Below are 15,296 nucleotides of genomic sequence, written 5' to 3'. Positions count from 1 at the left end.
TTAATCTTTCCTACACTGACAGTGTATACACTATCAGCATTGGATGAATGACAACTATGCAAAATTTGAAATTGAAATTCAATTTTTGTACATATGTCATGAATCCAACGATGATAGTGTATACACCGTCAGTGTAGGAAAGATTTACTCTTTAAAATGGATTAATCTTTCCTACACTGACAGTGTATACACTATCAGCATTGGATGAATGACAACTATGCAAAATTTGAAATTGAAATTCAATTTTTGTACATATGTCATGAATCCAACGATGATAGTGTATACACCGTCAGTGTAGGAAAGATTTACTCTTTTAATATAGTATAGATATAGATCGATAGATAGTGTACTGCAAAAAAAAAAAAAAAAATCTTTCTTCCATTATGTGTGTTGTGAAAGGTTTGGTTACATCTTCAAAAAAAGAACCAAAAAAAAAAAAAAAAAGGTTTGCTTACACAGCTCAGCTCGCATAGGAACTTGTTAGGCATGAATCCAAAGTCGATTCTAACCTATACTTTTCGACCTAATTCATTTCACCTGATCAACAACAAAAATCACGCCATTCTTGTCTACAAATCACCATATCAATTCTTCATTACAACCATAACACTTTTCCTATTATCTTTCTCTACACGAGAAATTAAACTTAAATTATTTAGCCATCCCTCTCAAATACATTTGACCCCAATAAAAATGAAATTCATCTAAACACACGGGAGGATAGATAGTTAACATCAATCAGGTCAATTTAGGAGATCATAATCAAAAGATGTAAATCCATGAAATAGATTAGGGAGGGGGCGGTTATATATATATATATATATATATATATATATATATATATAATGGTTTTCGTTCAATTGTGAAAGGTTTTGGTAAGAGTCTTAATTAAAATTCTTTTGGCAAGTTCAGTGTCAGGAAGCTAAATGCATTGAACATTCAAGAAGGCAGCCCGGCCTAAGCTTGCAAATGTCAAGTCTAACATAAACTTGTGAACCATTCTCATTCCAAGCCCAGCTTGAACTAGACCAAAACTAAAGCAAATCTAAAGTTGCCTAATCCAGGATTAAATTGTTATTACAAATAAACTACTGCACTTTGGCAGAAATTAAGTTTTTGGCATAAGTTAATCCAACATCTAAATCCATCAGAAGTGGACTGCAGTCTGCTTAGAACATAACTCAGCTCTGGTATCCTCCCTCCGGTATTAGCTAAACATTAATTAGTGAAATAAAAAGTCATGGAACAACTCAGAACTGAATCCATCAACTAGAAACTTAATTGCATAATGCCTAACAGGATCACTTGTTGCTTCAAATTCTGACCATTATGTATCTTGTTGGCGAAGAATTTGGACTTCAATGTAAAGGCCTCCACCAACTTTTCTCTTAAATTCACAGATGCAAATGTCATCAAATCCAACAATGTTGACCCTGCAGAGACTGCTCCATCCACCATGGTACCAAAATCTGCCATCCTTCCAATGGTTACGAGTTGAAGTCCACTCCCTGCCTTGTTGGTCGACAAGGATGATCTCTTGTGGCAGCTTAAGATTGTGATCTCTCAGAATATCATGAGGAACATACTGCATTTGATGGTCAGCAAAGTTTGTTCAAATTGATAAATAATACTAGGAATTCTTTTGATGTGCTTGAAATGAAGTAGGTCAATGATTGGACAGAATGGATAAATACAGACATACCAATGCATCTTGTCTCCTTGCCCTTTTTTGTGTAACAAAATAAGGATTCTTCGGCTGGGAAATGCATCCAGACTTGAAAAGATCGTAGCCATAAGGGTCAATAAGCCATCTTCTACGACGTTTATGACCATTGACAGCTTTAGATTCTGCATTATTAATTAAACCAATTGTCCAGCAAATGTGAAGTAGGTCAACAGGATGAATATCTGAAACTTAGTATAGTGTTAGTTTCACAACCTAGTAGGATTTAATGATCTCTTGATTGAGTTGTGAAACTGATATTACTCAGTGCTTATTGTATAATCTCTTAAGGATTCTGGGAAGATCAAAACCTTAGACACCTACCATGCTTGCCTCCTCTGATCTTTTTTCTGCCTTTGCTTGAAGACTTTGAGTCTACAGTAGCAACCTTAGAGTGAGTTTTAGCTGCTGGTTCCTCTTCCACATTACCTTCTTCTTCTTCTTTCTGGGTACTATCATCTTCCGCTTCCATCATATAATCAGAATTAGCTTCCGTTTCAATTGTATTAGAATAACACTTCCCCACCTCCTTTTCTTGTTTATCTTCATTAATTTCTCCCGCTCCTTCCTTTTTCTGTTCAATCTCGTCAGCATCCTGCTCTTTCTCTCCCTCCGTTTCAGCCCCGTTAACTTCCAAGGAATTGTTGCCTGAATTCGAAAGATCAATCTAGGGTCAACATGCCTTCTGCTACAATTTTCACCTGACAGCTTCATCTTTTGCATGATCAACTAAACCAAAGTTTTAACCAATGTGAAGAACGTAAACAAGCTTTAAGAAATGAAACATAAAACTTAGAAAAAAGATCAATTTCACAAACCTGTAGTATTTAATACAGTAGTCTCATGCTTACATTCCTTGCTTAGATAATTGAATAAATGTCACATTCACATTATTCTGTGCTTATTCAATAATCACTGAAGAATTCAGGGCAGCCCAAAGCCTTGGAAACTTACCTTGCTTGCCTCCTTTGATCTTTCTTAAGCCTTTGTAAGTAGACTTTGAGGTTCCAGGGGTAGCTGTTATGTCAGCTTTGGATGGTTGTTCCTCTTCCATATCCTTTTCTTCTTCTTCTGCTTCTTCAGTAAAATCTTCTTCCTCTTCCATTATATAATCTTGATCAGTGTCAATTTCAGTTGCATTGGAGTAACTCTCCTCCATTTCTTCTTGTTTATCTTCATGGGTTTCTTCCTCCCCTTCTTCCTCCTCTTTTTCCCGGTTATCTTCTTCCTGTTCTTCTTTTTTAACCTCATTACCTTCATCAGCTTCCTCTTCTTCCTCTCCCTCTACTTCTTTCACCTCACAAACTTCTTCCATCTGCTCCTCCTCCTCGTGCTTAAGCACTTTAAGAGCTCCAACTCCTTTCTTTTCGCAAGCACTATGGCCAAGCAATTTTACATCATAAAGACTATGGCCATCATACTGGAAAACTAAAAAATCTCCCAGCTCCACAGAATTTTCCTCAACAAATTCAGCCCAACCATCAAGGAAAAAGAAGTCATCTCCAATTCTTCCCACTCTGACAGGCCACTTATTTCCAAATCGATCCCTTAGGTATGCCCTTGGAGATAGCTTTCCTTTCATATATGATGTAAATGCTGAGGGAATTTTCTGCCAAGTTAAAAAGGCTCAATGTACTTGCAAGAATGTAAACATGCTTATAGTCCAGGAAAATGCATATATGCAACGATCATGCATCATTAGTACAGTTGCAAACACTATAATTTTTTTGTAGAACTAGTTTCTACTTAAGATGATCTTGAAACTACTAAAGAAGAAACAAAATAATTAGATCATCAGAAGATATAAAAATCAAACTCTAAAGAACGAAGCAGATTGTTTGTTAGCTGTAAGAACAAGTAAATGATTGAACAATGGATCTGATGATTTACAACTAGTTTTTGATCAAGAGAATCGATAACAGTCTCATATCAACTTATCAAATATCCATCACTACTAGTTATTCGATTTCTTGACCCGCCTAACCCCCATGCCAACCCCCAAAAATTCTCTACTTCCCTTGTCTTTGGTAAAAGGAGGCATTGTGCAAATTTGGACTTTGTTTGTGTTAAAATCATCAGGAATTAAGGAGCCTATTTTAGGCAAATTTCAAATGCACAAAGCCTTAAATTCTAGTGGTCTAGGAACATATACCATCAAATTGACAAAAAAAAAAAAAAATCCTAGTGGTCTTTTATCAAGAACTTCATTCTGGGCTGGGTGGATTTTAGGCATTGAAGACAACCCAACAAAAACAAAAAATAAAAAACAAAAAACAAAAACAAGCCGCCCTACCAAATAAAAACAAATTGGGCTGCCTCAAATTTGTTAGATCTCCAGTTTTACAGAAATATAAATTAGAAACTCAAAATCAAAAAAGGGGGCGAAGGGGGGGCGGGTGAGGGGAATCAAAGAGCTCCAGCAAGTAACTACGGAAATCATGCATCAACAATAAAACACTCGAGAATACTTTTACATTTGGCTTCTTCTTAAAATGATGTTGGAAATATAAGAAGAAATCAATTATTGGATGACCAGATCATAATCAAATTCCTAAGAACGAAAAAGTTGATGGCAAAATCCTACAGATTATGTAATCAAGAATCTATAAAAATCTCAATCTCTACACGTCAACCATGTATCATAACTAGTTATAATGATTTCCACCACCATACCCCTACTATAAATTGCTGCAGTTCACTAAGAAAATCGAAACAGAATGCAAAAGAAAAAAAATTACCATTCTTTCTTTGGAGCTATTAGGGATGAAAATTTTGAAAAAGGCCCTAAGTCTTTGATTATCATGCATCCTACTGCTCTCCATTTGTGGTTCTGCTAAAGTGAATGGAGAAACCAGTGAACAAAAATGCTAGATAACTCGATTGTTGTGTTGTTGGAAACCATTTGGTTAGCTGAACATTGTTTTAAAGATGCTCAATTGTTGACGTCTTTTGGTCCCAAGAAAAGAAATTGATGTCCATGCTTCATTGTCTTGGCTATTACTATCAATGTAAGTTTGCAAGTGAGAATGGCAGGTGGAATTTATTCTGATTGCCGTTTTCAGCTAATGTACCAAGTCAATCTAGGACTGATCACAGAATGGTCCCCTATAGATTTCACGCTATTTCTGGAAATCCTTACGTGGGTTTTTATGGGGATTTTTAGTGGTCCTGGATAACATTTCTCAAGAAAGAAATTCAGGGCAAAACTGAAAATTTGAGAGGATGAATTCCTCAAATTTCAACTGATTTTTCAATCCTTGTCTGAACAAAGACGTGCAATAATTAGCTAGTGATAACTAACTGATACTGAGAATGGCATGGGGTGGCTTGATTTTGTAAGTTGTATTTCACTATATGAATATAGGGCCTGTTTGAAACCTGAGTTTTTTGGGAGTTTGTCTAAAACTTTACTGTAGTGCACTGTAGAAGTTTTTGAAAAAATTTTGTAGAAGTTTTTGTAAAGTGAAAAACTTTTTTGTAGAAGTTTTTGAAATGTTATTGTAGACGTTTTTTGGATTATTTTTAGATGTATTTTTAAAACATATTTTTGAGTATTTTATAATTTATAATTTATAATTTTATATTTTTAAACATTTATGCATTTATAATACATTTATAAATATTTAGAAATAAATATATTTATATATTTATATAAAAATATATAAATGTATTATATTATATATAATACGTAACATACATATATTTATAAATTTATAAATGTATAATTAATATAAATGTATAAATTATAAATGAATATTATATAAATGTATAAATTATAATTTATAAATGTATATGATGATTATGTATAAATGTATTAATATAATTAATATAAATGTATAAATGTATTAATATTATGTATAAATGTATAATTAATATTTTTTATAATTTATAATTTTTATTGTTTAAATATTTATATGCATTTATGCATTTATAATACATTTATAAATATTTATAAATAAATATGTTTGTACATTTATATAAAAATATATAAATGTATTATATTATATATAATACATAATATACATATATTTGTAAATGTATAAATGTATAATTAATATAAATGTATATATTATAAATGAATATTATATAAATGTATAAATTATAATTTATAATTTATAAATATATATGATGATTATGTATAAATGTATAATTAATATTGTTTATAATTTATAATTTTATTGTTTAAATATTTATATATATTTATGCATTTATAATACATTTATAAATAAATATATTTATATAGTTACATAAAAATATATAAATGTATTATATTATATATAATACATAATATAAATATATTTACAAATGTAGTAATTGTATATTATTATAAATGAATATTATATAAATATATAAATTAATATATTATAAATATATAAATATATAATATTATGTATAAATATATTAATATAATTAATATAAATATATAAATGTATTAGTATTATGTATAAATGTATAATTAATATTGTGTGTTAATATTATGTATAAATGTATTATATTATACATAATACATAATATAATTGTATATAAATATACATAAATATATATAATATGTATTATATATATTAAATATATAATATATAATATTTATATAAATGTATAATTACATATTTATATTAATATTAATTTATATGGTATATAATATTTATAAAAATATATTTTAAATAAAATAAAATATTTATAATATGTTTAAATAAATATATAAATATATAATATTATAAATATATAAATATATAATATTATAAATATATAATATTATAAATATATAACATATATAATAAATTTTTGAGGGTGAGGGACTCAAAAATTCAAATTTTTTTTTTTGAGGTTATCGGAGGCGCCGGAATAGGTGACCGGCGCCGGAAGAGGTGGTGGAGGCGGTGTCTGGTGTGGTGGGTTGGGTGAGAGAGGAAGAAAAGTTTTTGAGAAATTTTTTGTGTATAGATTTTTGAAGTGTGTAGGTAAAAAACTTTAAAAAGTTTTTTGGGGTTCCTGTAGCAAAAGTTGTTAAAAAACTAGTAGCTAAAAAACTTGGTAAAAAACTAGGGTGCCAAACAGGCCCATAGATTGTCAGTATTCATACATGCAAAATCTTCCCACAGCATAAATGCTATTGTACTAAAAAGTGATTTTTTTGATAACTACGTATTACCCTTTTAGATTTTACAGAGCAATTGGTGAATTGTGGGGTTTTGATTCGTATGGGCGTTATGGAGTATAAATTTTTTAGCAGAGCAAATTTTAAGGAAAAAAAATTGTCAAAATTGATGTTTGTTGGAGATTGATTTAGCGGTTATTGTGCTGTGAAAAGGTTAATGGATTCCTTAAAGAAGGCATGGAGTTTTGAAACTTAATTTTCTTGTATTTTGTGTTGAAATGAGAATGAGAATTATTTGATAGTTTTCATTTAAATATATCTAATGCAAAAAATTTTGATAATTGAATTAAATAAAAGGAAATTATTTGATTGTTTGCTAAGATTGTCATTGCTTATGATGTGGCTAACCAAAAAAAAATAAAAAAATTACGTTGTCCTATTATGAATAAGAAAATTTGATAGTTAACTTTTTATTACTATTACATTCCTAAAGTGGTGGCATCATTACTGATAGACTCTTCATGTCACCTATTATCATGGGGGAACTGCCTATTATATTGAGTAGGATGGCCCTTGCTTCAACAAATCTATTTATATATCCTGATCGAATAATAATCTTTGGAATATTTGCATGGTATTATCCGCTGAATTCTTCCAATATATAGTGATTTTCTAATATCCCGTTATTGCGCAAGATGTTATTTAAACCTTCTATTTGACAGACAATTCTTTTTTTTTTTTTTCCTTTCTTTGGGATGAAAATGCCATAATTGCTTTTCATCTTTTCTAACGAATCTTAACTCTTTTGTGACCTTCACCATTTACTGAAAGGAAAAAAGGGTCCAGAGCCATTTAAAGGATTCACCAGTTTTGGCTAGGACCACATCACCATTATACTCCACTGCAATTATTTTCTGCACCATGTGCAAAATGAAGAGGACAATTTCTTGATTTCAATTTTTTTTTTCTTTTCGTGGGTAAGGTTGATTTCAATTTCCACTTGAAAGAATACGCCATCAATATGGCTGGAGGATAAGGGCGAAATCCATCTGTAGAAATTCTTGGGACTCAGCAATTAAACCCCACAACTCACATCACAGAGTAATACTACATGATTATTGAGCCAAAATTTGTTGCAGTGGGGAGACCAAATTATGGTTTGATCTTTTTATGTTTATGTTTTAATATTATCATGCTTTTAAGAGATATTTTTGTTATTTAATTTAATTTTATTACTTTTTATTTTTCATTTTTATTTTTATTTTTATGTCGTGGGTTGAATCTGCACTTAGCTTTCGTAAAAGTCGTGCATTGCACATCCATAGTAAAAGCCGTGAATCTGCACTTTTTATAGGATTATGTACACAATCTATTGAATACTAGTACAGGGTTATTTGTTTTCTTTTTCTTTTCAAGTATATATGAGTTAGGTTTTTTTTTTTTTTTTTTGCAGAGATTTCTGAGTTTTTGTTTTGTGAAAATGCCATTCTTTATCATCTGATCTAATGAATTATAACAATTTTATAGTCCAACTTCTTCTTATTTTGGTTGGAATAGTAAGAGGAATTATACTATATCTACATGGATTTGTTCATTGATAGGGATATAATTATACATTTTATTTGTGGTTATTTGGTCTTAATTTTGGCAGTTTAGTATGCAAAGTATTGGATTTCTGCTCATAATTAGTATTTGTGTTAATTACAGGCAATTAGTGTTGAAAGTGACAAAAGGGAGGCAAAATCCAGAAGACTCTTGCTTCTAAGGTGTGCCCATGCCAGACAACACAGAGCTGCGTGAAAAAGCCGGATCGCGGGCTCAATCCCTGGAACAACCATTCTGATTGGATGATACATTTTTACCATGCGTGAGATCAGGAAACCTTAAAAACAAGAAGTCTTTTGGCAACAAACAACTAAGAAAGTAAGAAAAAGGAATCCTTTTGGGAAACACAGGAGAATTGGAAACCAATTAGAATTGGAAAGCAAGTGCCGCGAAGACCTTTAAGTAGCAGAGGAAATAGAATTCGAAGAGGACTTTTGGTAACAATCTAACGGGGGAATAAAGGAAGCAAATTGTTTGAAGAAACCCACCTATTATTTCGGCTAGCAAAAAGGAAGCGGCGGCACAAACAATAAAAAGAAGACAACAATAGACTAGGGGGATTATCTTCTGTCTTGGACTTGTTTTTTTGTTTTTTTTCTCTCTTTTTCCTCTGGAACACAAGTAGTGAGTGGCGGCCGATACCTTTTACTACTTCCTCAATCAACAAAAACTCCATGAAAACTCCAAATTGCTTCATGATTATGCGGCAAGGCTAGTTTTTTTATCTAGTTGAGGAATAAATCAAGGATTGGAGCACCATAACTGTGAGATCATTTTAATTGTTTTATTTTTAATTTATATGTTCATGGGTATTTGATTATTCTCTATTTTTCCCTGAGTTATTATTGTTTAGATTTATTGGATAATTAGGCCTGTTATTCGATTGTCTAAATAATTGATAGCCAATTAGGATGTTGGCGCGTAGCCTTTAAACATCTTGATTAGTGGCAAACGAGACAACTTCACCGCCTCGCAAGCGGTCTAATTTGGATCGTGGGGATAATTAATCTAGCCTAAATAAACCCGCATGTGTGTTTGTCATCTAAAATTGGGTCTTTCTAATTTCTAATGCTGTGGCTACATTAAATCCTGTGAGCGTTTTTTGGGTTGTCTAGTCACAAGAGGGTAGTTTATGAGCGTCTCTTGACTACCATAAAATTAAGGAAAGATTGGTGGTTGGGCGCGTCGCTTGACCACTATAACCAGTTTATTCGTGAGTATATGAATTGTCCCGTGTATCTGTGATCAGTTGTGTGCTTCGGTGCCAAGATTAATTTCTTGACTAGGTTGTTTTAATTAATTGTTATTTGTGTAGTTTGGTTCCTGCTATCTTAATCAACTTTAAATTTCAGTTTTTATTCCTTTTTAATTAGTTGGTACTACTGCTAAAATCCCCCCCATTTTCCTGTGTGATTTGCCTACCTGTTCCCTGAGGAGACGATCCCATTCACCACTATACTCATTCAGTTTTGGTAGTAGGTCTAATATAAATTTTATTTTTGGTGGTTTGACACCCACCAAATTTTGGCGCCGTTACCGGGGTACTGGTGTTTTAAGTGACTTATTGCACAGGCTTTAGTTTTTTTTTCATTTTTATTTTTATTTTGTATTTATTTTTTATTTTATGCCTCGATCTTCTCGTGCAGGAGAATTAGAATTTGATCCAGAGATCGAGAAGACTGCAAGAAGGTTGACCAAGGAGGCAAAGTTGCGTAAGCAACAAGATTCAACGTCACCTTCAGAATCTGAGCAAGAGTTTGTTTCCAATGATTCATCAAGTGAATCTGAAAAAGAAGAAGTGCATATTCCCCGAGTAGCAATGGCAGCCCCAAGAACTTTGAGGGAGTTGGCAACTCCTAACGTGAACCAGCAGCCATTATGCATTACATTTTCTAACACGGAAGAGGCATTTGAGTTTAAATCTGGTCTTATTCACTTATTTCCTACTTTTCGTGGTATTGCAGGTGAAGACCCACATAAACACTTGAAAGAAGTTCATGTGGTGTGCTCCACAATGAAGCCTCAATGGGTCACTGAGGACCACATCAAGTTGAGAGCCTTCCCTTTTTCTTTGGCAGATAAGGCTAAAGATTGGTTATTTTACCTGCCATCTGGATCCATCACTACGTGGGAAGAATTGAAGAGAAGATTCCTCGAGAAATTTTTTCCTACCTCTAGAGCTGCCAATATAAGGAAAGAAATATGTGGAGTTAGGCAGGCGAATGGGGAGATTCTATATGAGTACTAGGAGCGCTTTAAACAACTATGTGCCAGCTGCCCGCATCATCAAACTCCTGACCAGCTCTTAATACAATATTTATACGAGGGATTATCACCCATGGATAGGAGCATGTTAGATGCAGCCAGTGGCGGTACTCTGGTTAACAAGACCACAGACCAAGCCACGTTATTGATCTCCACCATGGCTGAAAATTCCCAACAATTTGGAGTGAGAGCTGATGGAGCAATAAGAAGGGTCAATGAAGTGAATCATTCTGACTTAGAGAGTAAACTGTCTGAGCTTACCTCTCTGGTGCATCAAATGGCAAGGGGGCAATTACAATCTGTGAAGACTTGTGGTATCTGTGCTGCTCCCGGACACATGACTGACATGTGCCCAACTCTCCAGGAGGATTCACCTGAACAAGCCAACATAGTGGAAGATTTTTCTGGACCACATCCACGAAGGAATGATCCTTTTGCAGCCACTTACAATCCAGGGTGGCGAAATCATCCTAACTTTAGCTATGCTTCAAAACCCCCTGGCTTTCAACAACATTTCCAGCCACGGCCACCAGTGCAACAACCATCCACTTCCAATTCAAACATGTCTCTTGAAGATATGGTGAAATCACTGGCCCAAAGCACAAGTCAATTACAGCAAGAGACTCAAAGATCTCAGCAGGAGTCTCATAGATTTCAACAAGAGACTCGTGTTAGCATTAGGAATTTGGAAGCACAGATGTCTCAATTGGCAACTTCCATGAGCAACCTGGAAAATAGCAATAGAGGGAAGTTACCATCTCAAGTAATTCCTAATCCCAAGGAGAATGCCAGTGCAATGCAATTACGGAATGGCAAGGAAGTACAGTTTCCTAGGCGTGCCCACGCCAAAGAAGAAGAAGAAGTGCCCAGGAAGGTGGAAGAGAAAGATGAGAAACAATCCTCTGAAGTCTCAAAGAAAGTTGACATTCCTCCTCCTTTTCCTGGCAGGTTTACAAGAGCCAAAAAGAAAGAATCTGAGTAAGAGATTTTGGACACCTTCAGGAAAATGGAGATCAATATTCCTTTATTGGATGCTATTAGGCAATTGCCTAAATATGCTAAATTTTTTAAGGGTTTATGCACTAATCGCAATAAGTTGAGTCTGAATGACAAGGTGAAGGTGGGGGAGAATGTCTCAACGATGTTTCAAAGGAAGTTGTTCTAGAAATGCAAGGATCCAGGTATGTTTACTATACCATGCATAATTGGCAATCAAAGAATTGAAAAAAACATGCTTGACTTAGGTGCTTCAATAAATGTCATGCCTCTCTCAATTTTTAAAGTTTTGAATTTAGGACCCCTCAAAGAAACTAGGGTAATCATTCAACTAGCTGATAGGTCGAATGTTTACCCTGAGGGCCTAGTTGAAGATGTTCTAGTAAAGGTCAATGAATTCATTTTTCCTGTGGATTTTTACATTGTTGATATGAATGATGAATACTCTACTGATTCAGCAATGATTCTTTTGGGTAGACCCTTCATGAGTACAGCAAGGACTAAAATAGATGTACATGAAGGGACTTTATCTGTGGAATTTGATGGAGAGAAGGTCACTTTCAATATTTTTGATGCAATGAAGCATCCTGTGGATACTGAATCTGTAAATTTTGTTGCATGACTAACACCATTGTGCAAGAGAATTTTGAACAGAATTTCATGAGGGACAAGTTGGACTTTGTCTTACAACAAGGCAAGACCAATTTGGAAGTGGACGACATGGAGGAGGAGGAAGTCAAAGAAGCTATCATGTCCTTACATTCACTACATCCGCTTCCAGGCAGGTTTGAAAATTCTTTTTTACCATTACCCACTTCTAATGAAAGAATTCTACCTTCTGTTCAACAGGCACCTAATGTGGAATTGAAGGAACTGCCCAAGCATTTGAAATATGTTTACTTGGGAGATAACAAGACTTTGCCTGTAATCATTGCCAATGATTTAACTGCGTTGCAAGAAGAGAGGCTCTTACGGGTCTTACGGGAATTTAAACCAGCAATTGGATGGACGTTAGCAGACATCAAAGGCATCAATCCATCCATTTGCATGCATCACATCCTTTTGGAGTCGGACGTAAAACCCATGAGAGAGCATCAACGCAAGCTCAATCCTGCAATGAAGGAGGTGGTGATGAAAGAGATTCTCAAGCTCTTAGAATTAGGAATTATTTTTCCTATTTCTGACAGCCAGTGGGTAAGTCCAGTCCATGTTGTTCCCAAGAAGACTGGAATCACGTTGGTGAAAAATGAAAAGAATGAGTTAGTGCCAATGAGATTGCAAAATGGGTGGAGAATGTGCATTGGCTTTAGGAAGTTAAATGCCACAACTCGGAAAGACCACTTTCCACTCCCATTTATTGATGAAATGCTTGAGAGGTTGGCAGGTAAGTGTTTCTTTTGCTTTTTAGATGGTTACTCTGGATATTATCAAATTATTGTTGCTCAAGAGGACCAACATAAAACTACTTTTACCTGCCCTTTTGGAACTTTTGCATATCGCCGTATGCCTTTTGGTTTGTGTAATGCTCCTGGAACATTTCAAAAATGCATGATGAGCATTTTTTCTGATATGATTGATAATTGCATTGAAATTTTCATGGATGATTTTACAGTATACGGTGATTCTTTTGATCAGTGCCTAGACCATTTAACAAAGATTTTGAAAAGATGCATTGAAACAAACTTGGTTCTTAATTATGAAAAATGTCATTTCATGGTTAAGAAAGGCATAGTTTTGGGCCATGTTGTTTCATCAAGGGGTATTGAGGTAGATAAGGCTAAAATTAATTTGATCACTAGTCTACCTTACCCTACTAATGTCAAGGATATTCGTAGTTTTCTAGGCCATGCAGGTTTTTACAGGCGTTTCATAAAAGATTTTTCAAAAATTGTTCAACCGTTGTCTCGCCTGCTTCAAAAGGAGGTGCCATTCAACTTTGGAGATGATTGCAAATTGTCCTTTGAAACACTTAAGGGTATGTTGACCACGACACCAATCATCCAACCCCCAGACTGGAAGCTATCCTTTGAACTTATGTGTGACGCCAGTCAGTATGCCGTAGGAGCTATGCTTGGACAGCGGAGTGGGAAGTGTAGTCATGTGATATATTATGCGTCAAAAACATTGACACCGGCTCAATGCAACTACACCACCACGGAGAAGGAGTTTCTAGCCATTGTTTTCGCTTTTGAGAAATTTAGATCATATCTATTGGGGTCAAAAGTAACAGTTTACTCTGATCATGCAGTTTTGAAGTATCTCTTGTCAAAAAAGGAGTCTAAACCAAGACTCATTCGTTGGGTGCTCTTGCTGCAAGAATTTGACTGGGAGATCAAGGATCGGAAAGGGGTGGATAATTCAGTAGCTGACCATTTGAGTAGGTTGATAAGAGAAGAGGAAGCAGTTCCCATATTTGAGGTATTTCCTGATGAACATCTTTTCTATCTCAAAGGTAAGGAACCTTGGTATGCAGATATTGTAAACTTTTTGGTTAGTCATCAATTCCTTATTAGCATGAGTAAGAGTAAGAGGGAAAAGATAGTCCATGATTCTCGATACTATATTTGGGACGAGCCATATCTGTGGAAAATAGGCTCTGATCAAATTATTCGTAGATGTATACCTGAAAGTGAAATTCCTTCTATCCTTGTTCATTGTCATAATTATGCATGTGGTGGCCATTTTGGACCTAAGAGAACTGCTCGAAAAATCCTTGATTGTGGCTTTTATTGGGAAACATTATTTCGTGATGCTTATGCATTTTGTAAAAGCTGTGAAAAATGTCAAAAATTTGGAAGTTTGCCTCATAGGGATGAAATGCCTCAAGTGCCTATGTTATTTTGTGAAGTGTTTGATGTTTGGGGTATGGATTTTATGGGACATTTTTCTAGCTCTTTTGGATTTTTGTATATTCTGTTAGCAGTTGACTATGTATCGAAATGGGTAGAAGCAAAGGCTACCCGGACTAATGATTCTCAAGTTGTTGTAGGATTTCTCAAATCCCACATTTTTAGTAGGTTCGGGGTGCCGAGAGCCATCATCAGTGATCAAGGTACCCATTTCTGCAATCGCACCATTGCAGCTCTCATGAGAAAATATGGAGTGCACCATCGTGTGAGTACAACATATCATTCTCAGACTAATGGGCAAGCTGAAGTCTCCAATCGAGAGATCAAGAGCGTATTGGAGAAAATGGTTAACCCCAACCGTAAGGATTGGAGCTTGCGATTGGATGATGCTTTGTGGGCATATCGAACCGCGTATAAAACGCCCATTGGAATGTCCCCATATAGGTTGGTGTTTGGTAAGATGTGTCATTTACCTGTGGCTATTGAGCATCGTGCATTCTGGGCAGTCAAGCAATACAATTTCCATGCAGATAGAGATGGCAAAGAGAGAAAGCTCCAACTCCAGGAGTTGGAGGAAATTCGTCTTGAAGCATATGACAATGCACGTTTGTACAAAGAGCGTACCAAGCAGTTTCATGACCGCCTATTGCGTGCGAAACACTTTTTCCCAGGACAAAAGGTACTCTTGTTCAATTCATGGTTGAAATTCATGCCAGATAAGTTAAAATCTCGTTGGATTGGACCATATGTGGTAGTCAATGTT

The 15,296-nt window shown here is 34.6% G+C and overlaps 2 protein-coding genes across 2 annotated transcripts; one reads left to right on the top strand and one right to left on the bottom strand.

Annotated features, from left to right (window-relative positions):
• Window positions 1–963: 963 nt before the first annotated feature.
• Window positions 964–4,690, bottom strand: LOC113691994 (uncharacterized). Its single transcript, XM_027210327.2, has 5 exons — window positions 4,462–4,690; window positions 2,678–3,332; window positions 2,048–2,371; window positions 1,703–1,848; window positions 964–1,585 (listed from the first exon to the last, which is right to left on the bottom strand). The coding sequence occupies exons 1-5, from the start codon at window positions 4,543–4,545 to the stop codon at window positions 1,328–1,330; spliced, it is 1,467 nt and encodes a 488-aa protein (XP_027066128.1). The 5' UTR covers window positions 4,546–4,690; the 3' UTR covers window positions 964–1,327.
• A 6,071-nt stretch (window positions 4,691–10,761) lies between these two features.
• Window positions 10,762–11,670, top strand: LOC113693434 (uncharacterized). The gene has a single exon (XM_027211976.1). The coding sequence runs from the start codon at window positions 10,762–10,764 to the stop codon at window positions 11,668–11,670; it is 909 nt and encodes a 302-aa protein (XP_027067777.1).
• Window positions 11,671–15,296: the final 3,626 nt, after the last annotated feature.

Source organism: Coffea arabica, chromosome 6c (genome assembly GCF_036785885.1).
Source record: "Coffea arabica cultivar ET-39 chromosome 6c, Coffea Arabica ET-39 HiFi, whole genome shotgun sequence".
In the NCBI taxonomy this organism is placed as follows: Eukaryota; Viridiplantae; Streptophyta; class Magnoliopsida; order Gentianales; family Rubiaceae; genus Coffea; species Coffea arabica.
This window is presented reverse-complemented; position numbering and strand designations above follow the sequence as displayed.

Excerpts from the sequence above, each read along its gene's own strand:
- LOC113691994 (XM_027210327.2), bottom strand. The coding sequence starts at position 4,545 with ATGGAGAGCAGTAGGATGCATGATAATCAAAGACTTAGGGCCTTTTTC. Across the intron at positions 3,333-4,461 it reads ATAGCTCCAAAGAAAGAATG|AAAATTCCCTCAGCATTTAC; the intron begins GTAATTTTTTTT and ends TTAACTTGGCAG. Across the intron at positions 1,586-1,702 it reads CAAGGAGACAAGATGCATTG|TATGTTCCTCATGATATTCT; the intron begins GTATGTCTGTAT and ends CATCAAATGCAG.
- LOC113693434 (XM_027211976.1), top strand. The coding sequence starts at position 10,762 with ATGGATAGGAGCATGTTAGATGCAGCCAGTGGCGGTACTCTGGTTAAC.